This window comes from Camelina sativa, chromosome 4, assembly GCF_030686135.1.
Source record: "Camelina sativa cultivar CO46 ecotype springtype chromosome 4, ASM3068613v1".
NCBI lineage: Eukaryota > Viridiplantae > Streptophyta > Magnoliopsida > Brassicales > Brassicaceae > Camelina > Camelina sativa.
Window position 1 is genome coordinate 8764626 of NC_141883.1, and position 14311 is coordinate 8778936.

The following is a 14311-nucleotide window of genomic DNA, read 5'->3' on the forward strand; positions in this document are numbered from 1 at the left end:
ACAAAGATCAAACTGTTTCCTTTGTGTTATCATGATGATGAGTGAGTAAATCCTTTAGAACTTTGGGCTGGGTAGATTAGGGAGATAGATGATTGATCTTAGATGTCTAGGGCTTAATTTATGTGTTTCTTATCTTGTTTAGTGTTAATAATGCTAGATAGCCTTGATCAAGCTTGAATCTAGACATTAGGATTTCCATGCCCATAAGGTGTTTGATGAATTCCTGAACCAAAATATTCAGGAGCTTTGCATACCTAGCCAATGAAAATTGATGATTAGGGTGTTTAGTGGTATTTAGACTTGTTTATAATGCATTCTTACCTTGTGATTACCTTTGGAAATTGTTGATTATCACTTGATTAGCATAGGATCTTTATCATGGAAATGGATTGATTTGCATAAGTGTTCTTAGCCATAGGCGTGTTCTTGATTGTTGCTTAGACATCTAGGATTGATTAGCTATCTCCCAAGTCAATTACCTTGCCGAAGGTTCACTTTTTTAACCTTGATTTAAAATCAGTTTTTAGTTGTGTCCTGTTTCTTTGAGTTTGCATTGCTTTGAGTTGTCTAGTTTTCTCTCTTTGAATCAGTTTATTAGTTAAGATTGTTACAAAAGAACCTATACCTATTTAAGTTTAGATTAAGCATCTTTGTGCATTCTTAGTGAGTTGATTAATGCAAATTGTGGATTGATAATTTAATTGAAGTAAAAGTACTACATCACAAGGAAAGGATCGATCAAGCGGATTTTCACATCAACGCTTGAGATTTTCCATGGAATAACCTCACATGCAATAAATCAATCAAGCGGATTTCCACATCAACGCTTGAGATCTATCAGGGGAATTCCTCACATACAATAGATCAATCAAGCGGATATCCACATCAATGCTTGAGATCTACCATGGAACTTCACATGCAACACATCAATCAAGCGGATATCCTCATCAACGCTTGAGATTTACCATGGAATCCCTTAACCAAAATGCAAAACTTCAAGACAACTAACAAGAAATCAAGAAGAATGCAACTATATGAACATGCAAGTCGACTCTAGCTTGGGTCTACCAACACCAAACTAGATCGAAGATATGCTCCCTGAAACTCACTGATTTTTGCAGATCTTCAGCTTCTTCAACCCAATCTCCCCCTTGCTTCAACAACTCTTCACGCAGATGAAGCACACACCACTCTCTCTTTTCACTCTTAGAAGAAAAACTCTCTTTTTCCTCTTCACTCTCTCGCCAACAGAGTTTAGGCGTCTCTCTCTCTGTTTTTCTCCAAGTGAGAAAATGAGAGGCTATTTATAGAGAGTGTGGACGAGCAGCCTCCTCCATGCACCCAAAATGAGGTGTCATCACCACATTTCTCCAAGTAGACACTTGTCCAAAGTGTTGAGATGAGGTGTCATCATCACATTCTTCTTCTCATGCGTGAGTGGGGGAATATTCCTCCCCACTTCACTCTCACTCAAATAAATAATTCTCTTCTTCCTCCAAGAGACAAAATCGAGTGGTGGAGGAATATTTCTCTCCACTACCTCACCTTGCGATTAAATAATCTCTAGTGGAGCCTCCACTAATTAATTAATCTCCACTCACTCCACTAACTCCGCTTCAATAAAATATTATTTTAGCGGGTTACTTTCCGTTTCCTGTAACCCTTCACAGTTACGGTACTGTCCGCATGCACGTCCACTCGTCCGTTCCCATACGTTGTCCTGCGCGTACCACGTACCCTGGTATGTACTAATTAATCGGCCTATTGCTCGATTTAATTTTTCCCGGACATCTCTCGGCAGTTCCTTTCTGCCTCCAACTCTCTTCCTTTTTGAGCTCTTCCCGGGTCAATTCCTCAGGAAAATTTTTATCTCGTAGTAAGGGTCACTACATTCTCCCCCTCCTTTATTAGAATTCGTCTATATAAGGTTTCCGATGTCCCTGCCTCATCTTCTTCATCGATAAAGAATTGAGGATATTTGGCTCGGAACTTCCCTTCGTTTTTCCAAGTTGCAACTCTGCGGTTCTGCTTTCCCGAGAACACTTGGATTTGCAGGATTTCCCTTCTCTTCAACTTCCGGATTCGACGTTCACCAATACTCATTAGTCCTTCTGGGTACGTCAGGTTTGTTTTCAACTCCCGGATTGGTTCTTCTACGATCACATTAGGATCTGGGACATGTTTCCGAAGTTGAGAAACATGGAAGACTTTATGAACCTTACCGCCCGTTTTCCAACTTTCCCGAATCTATCTTTCCCTTTCTGAGCTGTGACCTTCAGGTACACCCAGTCTCAAACATCAAACTCTACCTCTCGCCTCTTTCGATCGGCATATTTCTTTTGTCGATCTTGGGCTATCTTCATATTCTCCCGAATATACTGAATCTTCTCTATCGTATCATCGATCAACTCATGATCAAAGCTTGACCTCTCCCCGACTTCCATCCAACAAAGCGGGGTTCTGCATGCCCTCCTGTACATAGCCTCGAACGGAGACATGCCTATACTCGAGTGATAACTATTGTTGTAGGACCAATCGAGCGCGCATAGTCGAATTAAATCTTCTATGGTCCGGATTGTCCTCTCCGTCTGCCCGTCTGTTTCTGGATGAAACGATGTACTCATATATACATCCGTTCCTAATGCCCGGTGCAATTCTTGCCAGAATATCGATGCGAACTTCGGGTCGCGATCTGATACTATGTTGGCTGGAACTCCATGGAGTCTCAAAATCTCATCAATGTACTTCTCCGCTAGATCAGCGGCTTGATCTGTACTCTTGACTGCAACCAAGTGAGCTACCTTGGTTAAACGATCCACAACTACCCAAACTGCATCGTTGGCCCTTCCCGGCCTTGTGGGTAATCTTGTGATGGAATCCATCAAAATCGACTCCCACTTCCACATCGTTATGGGTAATTTGCATAATAAACCCGCTGGTATTTGATGCTCCACTTTTATCCTCTGGCATGAGTCGCACTGACTCACCCACTTTGCTATCTCCCACTTCATTCCAGGCCAATGATAATACCTTCGAACGTCTCGGTACATCTTGGTACTTCCTAGATGGATGCTTAAGGCAGAAGTATGTGCTGTTCTTAAGATTTCTTGTCGCAGTCTACCCCGGTCTGGAGCTGTGATTCTTCCGTTAAATAGTAGCGTACCATAATCAGCTAAATGATAACCATTAGCGTTTGGCCCATCAAAACCTCTTAACTCCTCGGCAATCTTCTTAAGATTTTCATCTAGTGGCTGCTCCTCACGAATTCGTCGTAGAAGACTAGCCTGAGTCACGGCTTGCAGTCCTAGCGGCTCGCTAGATTCTCCCTCCAAGGCGAATAATCTCACCTTCTTGAACTCTTCGAACAATGCTTCCACGTTCTTCTCCACATCAACGTCGAACCTTCGACGGCTCAAGGCATCCGCCACAATATTTGCCTTTCCCGGAGGATACCGAATTTTCAGATCATACTTGGCGATAAACTCCATCCATCTTCTCTGTCTCAGGTTGAGGTCCGACTGTGTAAACAAATATTTAAGACTTTGATGGTCTGTAAATACCTGGACCGTCTCTCCGTACAAGTAGGATCTCTATATCCTTATCGAAAACACAACAGCGGCCAGCTCCAAGTCATGCGTAGGGTAATTCTCCTCGTGCTTCCTTAGTTGTCTCGAGGTATATGCAATCACTTTATCAACTTGCATTAGAACACATCCCACTCCAACTCTTGATGCATCTGTGTAGACTGCATATGGTTAGTTCGCTTCTGGCAGCGCTAATATTGGGGCTGTTGTTAAGGCTTCCTTCAACCTTTCAAATGCTTCTTGTACTTCTTCACTCCAAATAAATGGAACTCCCTTACCGGTAAGTCGTGTTAGGGGTTTAGCGATTGACGAAAACCCTTAGACAAACTTTCGGTAGTATCCTGCGAGTCCTAAGAAACTCCTTACTTCTGTCACAGTCGTGGGCTTTGGCCACTCCTGGATTATAGCAACCTTCTCTGGATCTGCTGACACTCCTTCTTCTGAAACTTGATGGCCTAGAAAACCAATTTACCTCTGCCAAAACTTGCACTTACCTAACTTGGCAAATAACCTTTTCTCTCTCAGTCTCTCCAAGACTTTTCTTAATTGCTTTTGATGCTCCTCATCGCTCCAAGAATATATGAGAATGTCATCAATGAATATTATCACGAACTTATCCAAGTAGTCGTGAAATACCTCATTCATCAATCTCATGAAAACCGTCGGCGCATTAGTGAGCCCAAACGGCATCACTACGAACTCGTACTGATCGTACCTTGTTCGGTATGCAGTCTTCATCATGTATGGCTCGTAGATCCAAATTTGATGATAGCCGGAGGCTAAATCGATCTTTGAAAACCAACTCGCTCCCCTGAGCTGATCCAACAACTCGTCAATGCGCGGTAGTGGGTAATTGTCCTTAAGAGTGACATTGTTAATCTTGCGGTAATCTATGCACAACCGCATACTCCCATCCTTATTCTTGACAAAAAATACTGGAGCCCCCAAGCTGATGAACTTGACCAGATAAAACCCTTCTCCAACAGATCCTCCAATTGCATCTTGAGTTCCACTAACTCAGTTGGGGCCATCCGATATGGGGCCTTAGCAATTGGGGTAGCACCCGACTCCAAATTTATGGTGAAAGGATGACTTCTCTGTGGAGGCAACCCTTCTAATGGTCGGAATACGTCCTCGTAATCCTTAACCGTGTCAATATCCTTGACCTTCAAGTCCTTCTTGTCATCTCCCCTGACAGCGGTAAGAGTGGCAAGGTACACACTCTCCTCATCAGTTGAGTTCCCAACTCGCAATGCTGATGCAAAATACGCCCCTCTACTCGGGCTGATTCCATGGAAGACTAGAGGTGACTGACCTCTTCTTTCCGTTACCATTCTGCTCTTATTGCAGTCCGAAAATGCTTCATACTCTGACAGCCAATCCATACCCAGGATTACTTCAAACCTTTCCATCGGCATAACTAGAAGATTAGCCTGCAAATTCTCCTCACACAAAACTACTGAAACCCCTTTCAGCATTCTTCGAGAAATAAACGGGGGTTGATTCTCGGCAGTGTGGACTTCAATACACACTTCCAAAACCTCGAAACCTTTCCCAATCTTGTCGACCACCCCAGTTGCCACAAAACTGTTGGTCGCCCTAGAGTCGAACAATACATGCGTTGGGTTACCACCCACCAGTAATGTTCCTAAATGCATGATAAAATAAATATGCATGCAACACCCAACACACAAAACACACAAAAAGAAGGTTAGAACCTAGACAAACCTGTTATGGGACCTTTCTAAGATCCTGAAGGTTTGGTCGGCTCTAAACCTAAGGCATACACATTCGCTGGAGTCGCATGCTTCTTCGTTGGGGGTTCCTTCACAGTCAATGCAAGCGAAGCTCGGTTTGGAGGTTGGGCGTTTGGCTTCATTGGACATGAGGTCGCATAATGGCCGGTCTCACCACAAAATAAACATGTAACAGATGCTTGATTTGGGAACTCACTTTCCACCTTTGTTGGGCAGTATCGGGCAAAGTGTCCAATCTGGCCATAGAGATAACATCCCCTTGGATTCATATTCACCGCAGTACGTCCTCCTTGATTCACAACCATATTGCCTCTTTCCCGGTTACTGTTCCGGTTCCGATTAAACTCTAGCTTATTATTCCGCGAGTTCGCCAACCTTCCTGGTTGTGTTGTCTCTTCCATTTTCTCTTGACTCTTCTTTCTTTTCTCTAACTCATTCCCTTGTTCCACACTCACAACCCTTTCTTCCAAATCAGTGACATTCGCATATGTCACTGCATGCAGCCTTCTTCGTCATCATTCCCGTTGTACAAGTACTTACGGAGTCTCGTAAACTCTAGTCTAAACTTGCGAACACTCCTCTCTCCTTGTTCTATCCTCGAGAACTGTTCTTCTAATCGATCCCGCGATTCAAGAGAAAAGTACCAAAGCTCGAACTACTTTTTAAATGTCTCTCACGTTATTGGCGCGAACCGGTAGCGAGAAACCACCGTATCCCACCACGCTCCTGCGTCTTCCTCCAACAAGTTAACCGTGATCCACTTACGGTACTCCATAGGGCATTCTGACGTATCAAAGTGCATCTCCAGATTACGCAACCACCGGTCTGCTTGCATCGTATCTGTTTCTCCTTTAAACTTCCGAACTCCTAAATCCCTCATCATTTTCACCAACCTCACGAATTGGCCCATCGTCGTCTCAGCTAGCGGGTCTCCTTGAGTCTGATGTTGTTGCTGTTGAATCATGTGAGTCAAGAGAGTCTGAATCATCGAAAGAGTTTGTTGGGTCCCTGATGTCCTAGGTTCTCTGTTATTGCCATCCTGACCTCCTTGATCGCCACTTGGCATAGCCGTGTTTGGTTGTGACGCGAACAGCTCAGTAGATGTGTATCGTTGAGCTTGCGGATACATAAACTCTGGCGTCTCATAATACACAGACTCCACTGGAGAATACATTGGTGTATCTCCGGGATATATCCATCCCCAGTTGTACATGTCACTAACACTTGGTGTGTAGTAAGCATACTCATCATCATACTCTGGCCCATTACTTTCTTGCGAACCCCATTCATCTGGCTCAAACGGTTGACCCCAATTGTCCTCTTGCCCAAACGGTTGCTCCCAACTCTCCCCTCACTGTGGTGAAGAGTCTCTCGATCTAGTTCCTCCCGAACCTCAACCAGACATCTGCATCCATCGACAACAAGGTACATAATCCCATCGACCTAAAGTGTTGAACTAACCGGATTCCTAAGTGCCTTATGTGAACATTTTGACTTGATCTAGCAAAAAAAGTACGAGTTAGGCAAGGCATCTAAACCATGCTATGATACCACCGTTGTAACGCCCCAAACCGTTCTATGACCGAACCGAGACTCTAAAACCCATTTAGGCCTCCCGCCAGTCCATTAATGATATTCCCACCACTTTAGCCATCACTTAGGCTTTTTAACCTTTATGATGACCAAGTGTTGAGCCAACCCAGACTAGGCCACCATCAGCCATAACTCTTACACGAATATAAAACCGAATATTTTATTAACTTAGAGAAAATATTTGACAAAGTTTATCAAAAGATAGATAAAGTTTATGGCCAAGCCTAATGCCAAAAAGTTTGTAAGTAATTTTCTTTGACAACAAAACATACTTTGACTTTACACAAGGGACAAAAACTATCTCTGGGCTCCTATCGTCCAACACGCCCTCTAATTCCCCACTACTAGTTACCTGCAGGACAAAATTCTATCATAAGTAAGCTAAGATTACTTAGTGAGTATCAGGGATCCCTACAAACATTAGATTCCCATCCCAACCCCAAATCACAAGGAATCACACAACAAACAAGCAAGCAAGCAATGACACCACAAGCAAGAAAGCAAGCAAACAACACGCAAAACTTGAAAAAAACAAGAAGAAGTTTTTTTAAAATAAGTTTTACTAGGGCCAGGTATTCCACCTTCTATCCATTTCCCTTTTATCTCTGCATTAACCACAAAGGCATGCAACCAGAATAAAACCCCAAATACATTGTCGTGTATAGCATCGATCAAGGTAGCAAGCCAAGACCGAGCTCTTTGTTACAACATGCATAGCTAGGCTTCATGCTGCAACGGCTACATAGGGAAGGACAAACATATCTCCACTCTTAGTGCGCTTATGGTTGTTCGGATCTCCTCATCAACAAACGCCACGCACTAAGACCAACCACTTCACAAGGTTTTAGGATTATGATCTTAAACAATCATAAACCTCAACAAAAACAACAACACGCAACATGCATAAAAAAAATGCAACAACAAACAACAACAGCCTCACATGCAATGGATCAATCAAGTGAATCTCCCCATTAACGCTTGAGATCCACTATGGATCAAACTCACATGAAAAGGATCGATCAAGCGGATATTCACATCAACGCTTGAGATTTTCCATGGAATAACCTCACATGCAACAAATCAATCAAGCGGATTTCCACATCAATGCTTGACATCTATCAGAGGAATTCCTCACATGCAATAGATCAATCAAGCGGATATCCACAACAACGCTTGAGATCTACCGTGGAACTTCACATGCAACACCAAACTAGATCGAAGATATGCTCCCTGAAACTCAGTGATTGTCGCAGATCTTCAGCTTCTTCAACCCAATCTCCCCCTTGCTTCAACAACTCTTCACACAGATGAAGCACACACCAATCTCTCTTTTCACTATTAGAAGAAAAACTCTCTTTTTCTTCTTCACTCTCTCGCCAACAGCCTTTAGGCGTCTCTCTTTTTTTTCTCTAAGTGAGAAAATGCGAGGCTATTTATAGAGAGTGTGGGCGAGCTGCCTCCTCCATGCGCCCAAAATGAGGTGTCATCACCACATTTCTCCAAGTAGACATTTGTCCAAAGTGTTGAAATGAGGTGTCATCACCACATTCTTCTTCTCATGCATGAGTGGGGGGAATATTCCTCCCCACTTCACACTCACTCAAATAAATAATTCATTTCTTCCTCCTAGAGACAAAATTGAGTGGTGGAGGAATATTCCTCTCCACTAACTCTCCTTGTGAATAAATAATCGCTATTGGAGCCTCGACTTATTAATTAAATAATTAGCTAATTTTCACTCACTCCACTAACTCCGCTTCAATAAATATTATTTTAGCGGGTTACTTTCCGTTTTCTGCAACCCTCCATGGTTACGGTATTGTCCGCTTGGACGTCCACTCGTCTGTTCTTGTACGCTATCCTGCGCATACCACTTACCCTGGTACGTACTAATTAATCGGTCTGTTGCTCGATTTATTTTTTCCCGGACATCTCTCGGCAGTTCTTTTCTGCCTCCAACTCTCTTCCTTTTTGAGCCCTCCCCGGGTCAATTCCTCATGAAAATTTTTATCCCGTAGTGAGGGTCACTACAGTGTCGATCGACACCGACTCAACAGAGACGTTCTGCTAAAGTTGAAAATCTGCTTCTATCCATCTCCAAACCGTCCAAAACTCAAGTCAAAGCCTCAGGAATTGTGACCACCTATGTCACCAAAGTGCACTTATCTTTCCTGTCAAAGGTCCTGAGAGAACTCCACAGTTAAGCGTGCTTATGCTGGAGTAGTCTTAGGATGGGTGACTTTCCGGAAAGTGACTGTCGTAACTGTGCGAGTGAGGACAAAACACAGGAAAATATCATTTGGTGATTTGTAGGGACGGTAACAAGTCTTTAAAAACCTCTTGGACATAGCAAACCGACCATCGGATATGGATGGGCTCACGGGCCTAGTGAGAGGATGTGTGGCCCATTAAGGAAGGTGGGCCCATGGGCTGGGATTAGACATAGGGCCCACTAAGAGGTGGCGGTCGGGTCGTTTCAGTTTGTTATCAGACTCGAACCCAGTTGAGTGTGGAGTCGAGTGGGCTCACCCTGTCAAGGGGTGACGTTCTTGGTGTACAACAAGGACGTTACGATCTGTTAGTGGGGGTGAATTGTGACACCCCGGTTTCAGAGACTTGTAGAGAGGTTTAAAAGAATTGATTTGGTCATCTATGTCACCAAAGTGCACTTATCTTTTCGGTTAAAGGTCCTGAGAGAACTCCACAGTTAAGCATGCTTATGCTAGAGTAGTCTCAGGATGGGTGACCTTCCGGGAAGTGACTGTCGGAGCTGTGCGAGGACAAAACACAGGGAAATATCATGTGGTGATTTGAAGAGACGGTAAAAATTCTTTAAAATCTCCCAGACTTAGCAAATCGACCGTCGGATATGGATGAGCTCACGGGCCTAGTTAGAGGATGTGTGGCCCATTAAAAAACGTGGTCCCATGGACTGGGATTGGACATGGCACCCACTAAAAGGTGGTGGTCGGGGCGCTACAGGAATCTATAGAAAACATATAGCAACCGAAACAAGCAAGAAAAACACCACAAACAACATAGACCAAGGAAAACGAAGGAGATCTCAGGCTTAGATCAGCCATGGTCATGCACTCACCTCTTTTGCAGAAAGTTTTGAACCAAAAACGAAGAATCCAACACCTTAGGAAGCCTCTCCTTTGCTCCTAGCAACAACACTCCCTTACACAACTACAAATCTCACCACACAAGCCAAGAATCTCCCCAAAAACCTCTAAACTCTCAAGCACTCTCTTTTCACCCTCTGTTTCTCTCTGAAAACAGCGACCAAGACTGAAACCCACGACTTAGGTCAATTTTTGCTTAAATACTTGGTTTATAGATTCCATTTAAACCAAATCGACAAATCAAATCAACCCGGTCGATTAGCGGATGTTATATCACTAAGACGATTATACCACATACATCCAGGTTGCTTTAAACCATATAATGATTTTTTAATTTTATTGCGCATAGTTCTTTGGGTTTAAAAGTTAACGTTTTAGGCATATTAAATCCATTAAGGATTTTCATATAGATCTAACTATCTAATGATCCATATAAATATTTCGTTACAACATCCATGTGACGCATCTCTAGATTTTATTAGCTGCTAGACTTATTTAGCGTCCATAACGGGAGAATATGTACCTTGTTATGTCGTTTTCTTCATTACGTTTTTGGACTAAAACCCTTTTATAACCAACAGATTTTACACCCTTAGGTGTGGCCACAATTGGTCCGAATACATTTCTTTTGTTAAGAGAATCCAAGTTTGACTTGTATTGCATCTTTTCATTTTATCTAGTCATGTCTCTTTTGACATTCATATACTGACCTTGGTTATGGATCTTCGATTTCTTCATTTATTTCCTTTGAAACAAGATAGGAAAAAACATCATCAATTTTCTTTCAATTTGATATCTTTCCACTATGGATATAGTTGATAGAAATCACATGATTTTCTTCAGATGCATGATGCCCTATATTGGTGGAAGAGTGATATGATCATTGAGACCATCCAAGAAGATCTTTGAGTCTTGTTCAAAACGAACGAAGTCGAAGATCAGTTCTTCCAGCCAAACGACTGTTTGGGATCCATGCTTACCTCATCTAGAGCATATTTCAAGGAGGAATCAGTCAAATCGGAGTTCAGATGAAGGAGTTATTTATTTTACAAATTAGGTGAATTCATGGCTACGTGATTCAGACCTACGAGCATTCAACTAAGGATTCCGACCAAGTCGTAAGGTTTAAAGTTATGAACCAAAATGTTATGGAATATTGATCCATTGCAGAACCACAGAGAATTGGAATCACATTGAGATCAGTTCATATGTGAAAGATATGGATATTTCAAGTCAGTGGATCTATCATAGTCCCAGTTCCACCTCTGAGCCAAAGATCGTATTACACAGATCAACTCAACAACAATTTCGATACGAAACCACTTGGAGGATGTTAATGTATATCTTACATTTCAACCAGCTCACGAACAGAATATTTGGCCCACGGATCTCGAGGATACACTCTATTTTCCAAAGGAGGTCAATCTAGTTTTTCACCCGAAGAGTTTTAGGTCCAATTGGTTTATGTGCTTCCAGAATTATGTTTGCCAACCAGGAATTGTTTCTACTAATCCCAAGGTGAAGAAATGGTACAGCCCATATTATTTCTCATCAGCAAATTGGACCAAGGAGTCAAAGGGAAAGAAGTTCAAGGATGCACGTAATGCGCCATTTCAAGAGATTATGGTCAAAGAGAGCATGAGAAATCCTATTAGGGATGATTTCTGTCAGATACAGCCCACTTTGAGCCTAATTCAAGTCCAAGAAAGGAAAAAATAATCACTTTATTTTGCGTTCAAAGAGGAGTGACGATAACATAGTTCAAGAATTGCCTTGGGAAGGGAAACACTAAGAGTTGAGTCTTAATGCAACTTACTATCTTCATTGTCTTTTAGTTTCATGAAAATTTAATACTTGGCTTTGTTACCAAGTTTCCTATCTCCTTATAGACACATGTAATCTCATTTGAGAAACATCAATCCAAGAAATCTTTTATCTTTTATTTGAGAGTGGAAAACTCTTTAGTTCCTTTTGGAACTTGTTCTTTCTCCTTGGTGGTTACATCAAAGAGTTCTCCTTGGTGGGTTACATCAAAGAGTTTTCAGTATAACAAGTGGTTTCGCTGCACTTGACGTTGCCATTCATTAGCTAAGGATTGAAGAATCGTTACAAGAGAGTCTAGGACACAAAGATTTTCAGGATTCGTCTCACGCCTTGTCATCTATTTCCGCGAAGCTTCTATCTAAAGTTCCACCCCCTTGCTTTGTTTTGTTTGTTTTAAGAGACTTTGGGGCATAAAGATTTTCGAGTTCATCTCACACCTTATTATCCAGCTTCGCGAGCCTTTGGAGTTCTAGGATTATCATTCTACCTACCTTAGAGAGTCGATTTCTTGGGAGAATCACATCAAGTGGTATCATAGCCCGCGCAAGGGCTTTTGATATTCTTCTAATCAAAACATTTCATCTTCTCTTCTATCCATCTTTTCATCTTCTATCTTTTTATCTTCTTTCTTTCATCTTCTATCTATTCATCTTCTTTTTCAAAATAAAAAGGAAAAAAAAAGCAAAAAAGAAAAAAAATGTCTAATGATCGACAAGTTCAAGCATTTATGGGAGAGATGCGACGATTATTAAGGGTTTAGATGAATGCCCTCTACGAGAGGTTGGATGAAGTTGAGGCAGAGGCAAAACAAAGATAACCAAGATTTTGGCATCATAGGAGAGAAAGAGATTGACCCTAGACGTCACAGAAATGAAGTAGACGACTACTACAGCCAAAGAGGCAATTCGTCTAGTGAGGGTCAACGGCGTCCGAGACAAAACAGAGAGGCTAGAGAAAGAAATGATGATGATTTGAGAGGAATCAAGCTGAAGATATTGTCATTCTATGGAAAGAATGATCCATATGCTTACTGGATTGGAAAAAGAAAATGGCTGCTACTGAGTTTTATGATCATGCAATCAATTGGTGGTATCAACTGGTTACTAGCAGGATGAGCCACCCATACCGGTCTATCAATTCCAGCCTAATTTGAGCCTAATTCAAGTCCAAGAAAGCCCAAAATAATCTCTTAATTTTGGCGTTGAAAGAGGAGTGACGAAAATAGAGTTCAAGAGTCACCTTGTGAAGGGAAACACTAAGAGTTGATTCTTCATTCAACTTACTATCTTTATTGTCTTTTAGTTTCAGGAATAACTAATATTTGGATTTGTTACCAAATTTCCTATCTCTTTATAAACACATGTAATCTCATTTGAGAAACATCAATCCAAGAAATCTTTTATCTTTTATTTGAGAGTGGAAAACTCCTTGATTCTTTTGGAACTTGTTCTTTCTCCTTAGTGGGTTACATCAAAGAGTTCTCCTTGGTGGGTTACACCAAATAGTTTTTAGTATATCAAGTGATTCCACCGCACTTAAAGTTGTCATTTATCAGCTGAGGATTGAAGAATTGTTACAAGAGAATCTAGAAGAATTGTTACAAGAGAGTCTAGAAGAATTGTTACAATAGAGTCTAGGGCACAAAGATTTTTGGGATTCGTCTCATTAAAGATTTTCGATTTCATCTCATGCCTTATGATCCAGTTTCGCGAGCCTTCAGAGTTCTAGGATTATTAGTCTACTTACCTTAGAGCATTGATTCCTTGGGAGAGTCACATCAAAGAGTCATGATTCGTTTTTTCCATAATAATTTATGTCATTTTGGGAGTGTCATGTTTTTCGACTTCCTTTCTTTTCCTAGCATTTTTATCCTTCGCACCAATTGGTCTACGACGCTTTAAGCGTATTCTAGACTCATGTGTTTCATCAATTTTTCCATGTTATTTTGCGATTGCAATTCTAGCAGGAGCATTTGCTGCTGGTATATGTGATTTATTTACTGTTTTTATATCTACAAATGCATCAGGTACGTAGTTGATTGGCTATACTCTATAAAAGCATAATTCGTCGAACTTCTGGTTTTGACTGCTTTGTGGGAGGATGAAGGTGTAACAGTGATGGTATTGTAACATCCGCGAATTAATTAATGGTTTTCTGGGATGGGTGTCGATCGACATCAGCAAATTGGGCATCGATCGACACTGTGGGGTAGTGTCGGTCGACACCAAGGCCAGTGTCGGTCGACACTCGGCTGGTGTCGGTCAACACCTCCCTTCCAGCGAGACATGTCTGATTTCCTGGTTTGTATGTCTTGTTTGTTGATTGTTTGGAACATTGATATCATTGTTGCTTATGTGTATAGCCCAGTAGATGGGAGGATTGCCTCACTGAGTGGTTATCAAATACTCATGCATCTCAATATGTGTTT

General features: G+C 41.8%; 1 protein-coding gene across 1 annotated transcript; it reads right to left on the minus strand.

Moving 5' to 3' along the window:
- Positions 1-3590: 3590 nt before the first annotated feature.
- Positions 3591-6554, minus strand: LOC147945616 (uncharacterized). Its single transcript, XM_087509317.1, has 5 exons — positions 6019-6554; positions 5538-5845; positions 4558-5232; positions 4079-4474; positions 3591-3745 (listed from the first exon to the last, which is right to left on the minus strand). The coding sequence occupies exons 1-5, from the start codon at positions 6552-6554 to the stop codon at positions 3591-3593; spliced, it is 2070 nt and encodes a 689-aa protein (XP_087365443.1).
- Positions 6555-14311: the final 7757 nt, after the last annotated feature.

Bases quoted from the DNA above. Each gene is read 5' to 3' on its own strand.
- LOC147945616 (XM_087509317.1), bottom strand. From the start codon at position 6,554: ATGTACAACTGGGGATGGATATATCCCGGAGATACACCAATGTATTCT. The intron at 5,846-6,018 runs GTGAGAGACATT...ATGACGAAGAAG, and splicing joins TACCGGTTCGCGCCAATAAC to GCTGCATGCAGTGACATATG. The intron at 4,475-4,557 runs GTTTTATCTGGT...GGTTGTGCATAG, and splicing joins GGAGGATCTGTTGGAGAAGG to ATTACCGCAAGATTAACAAT.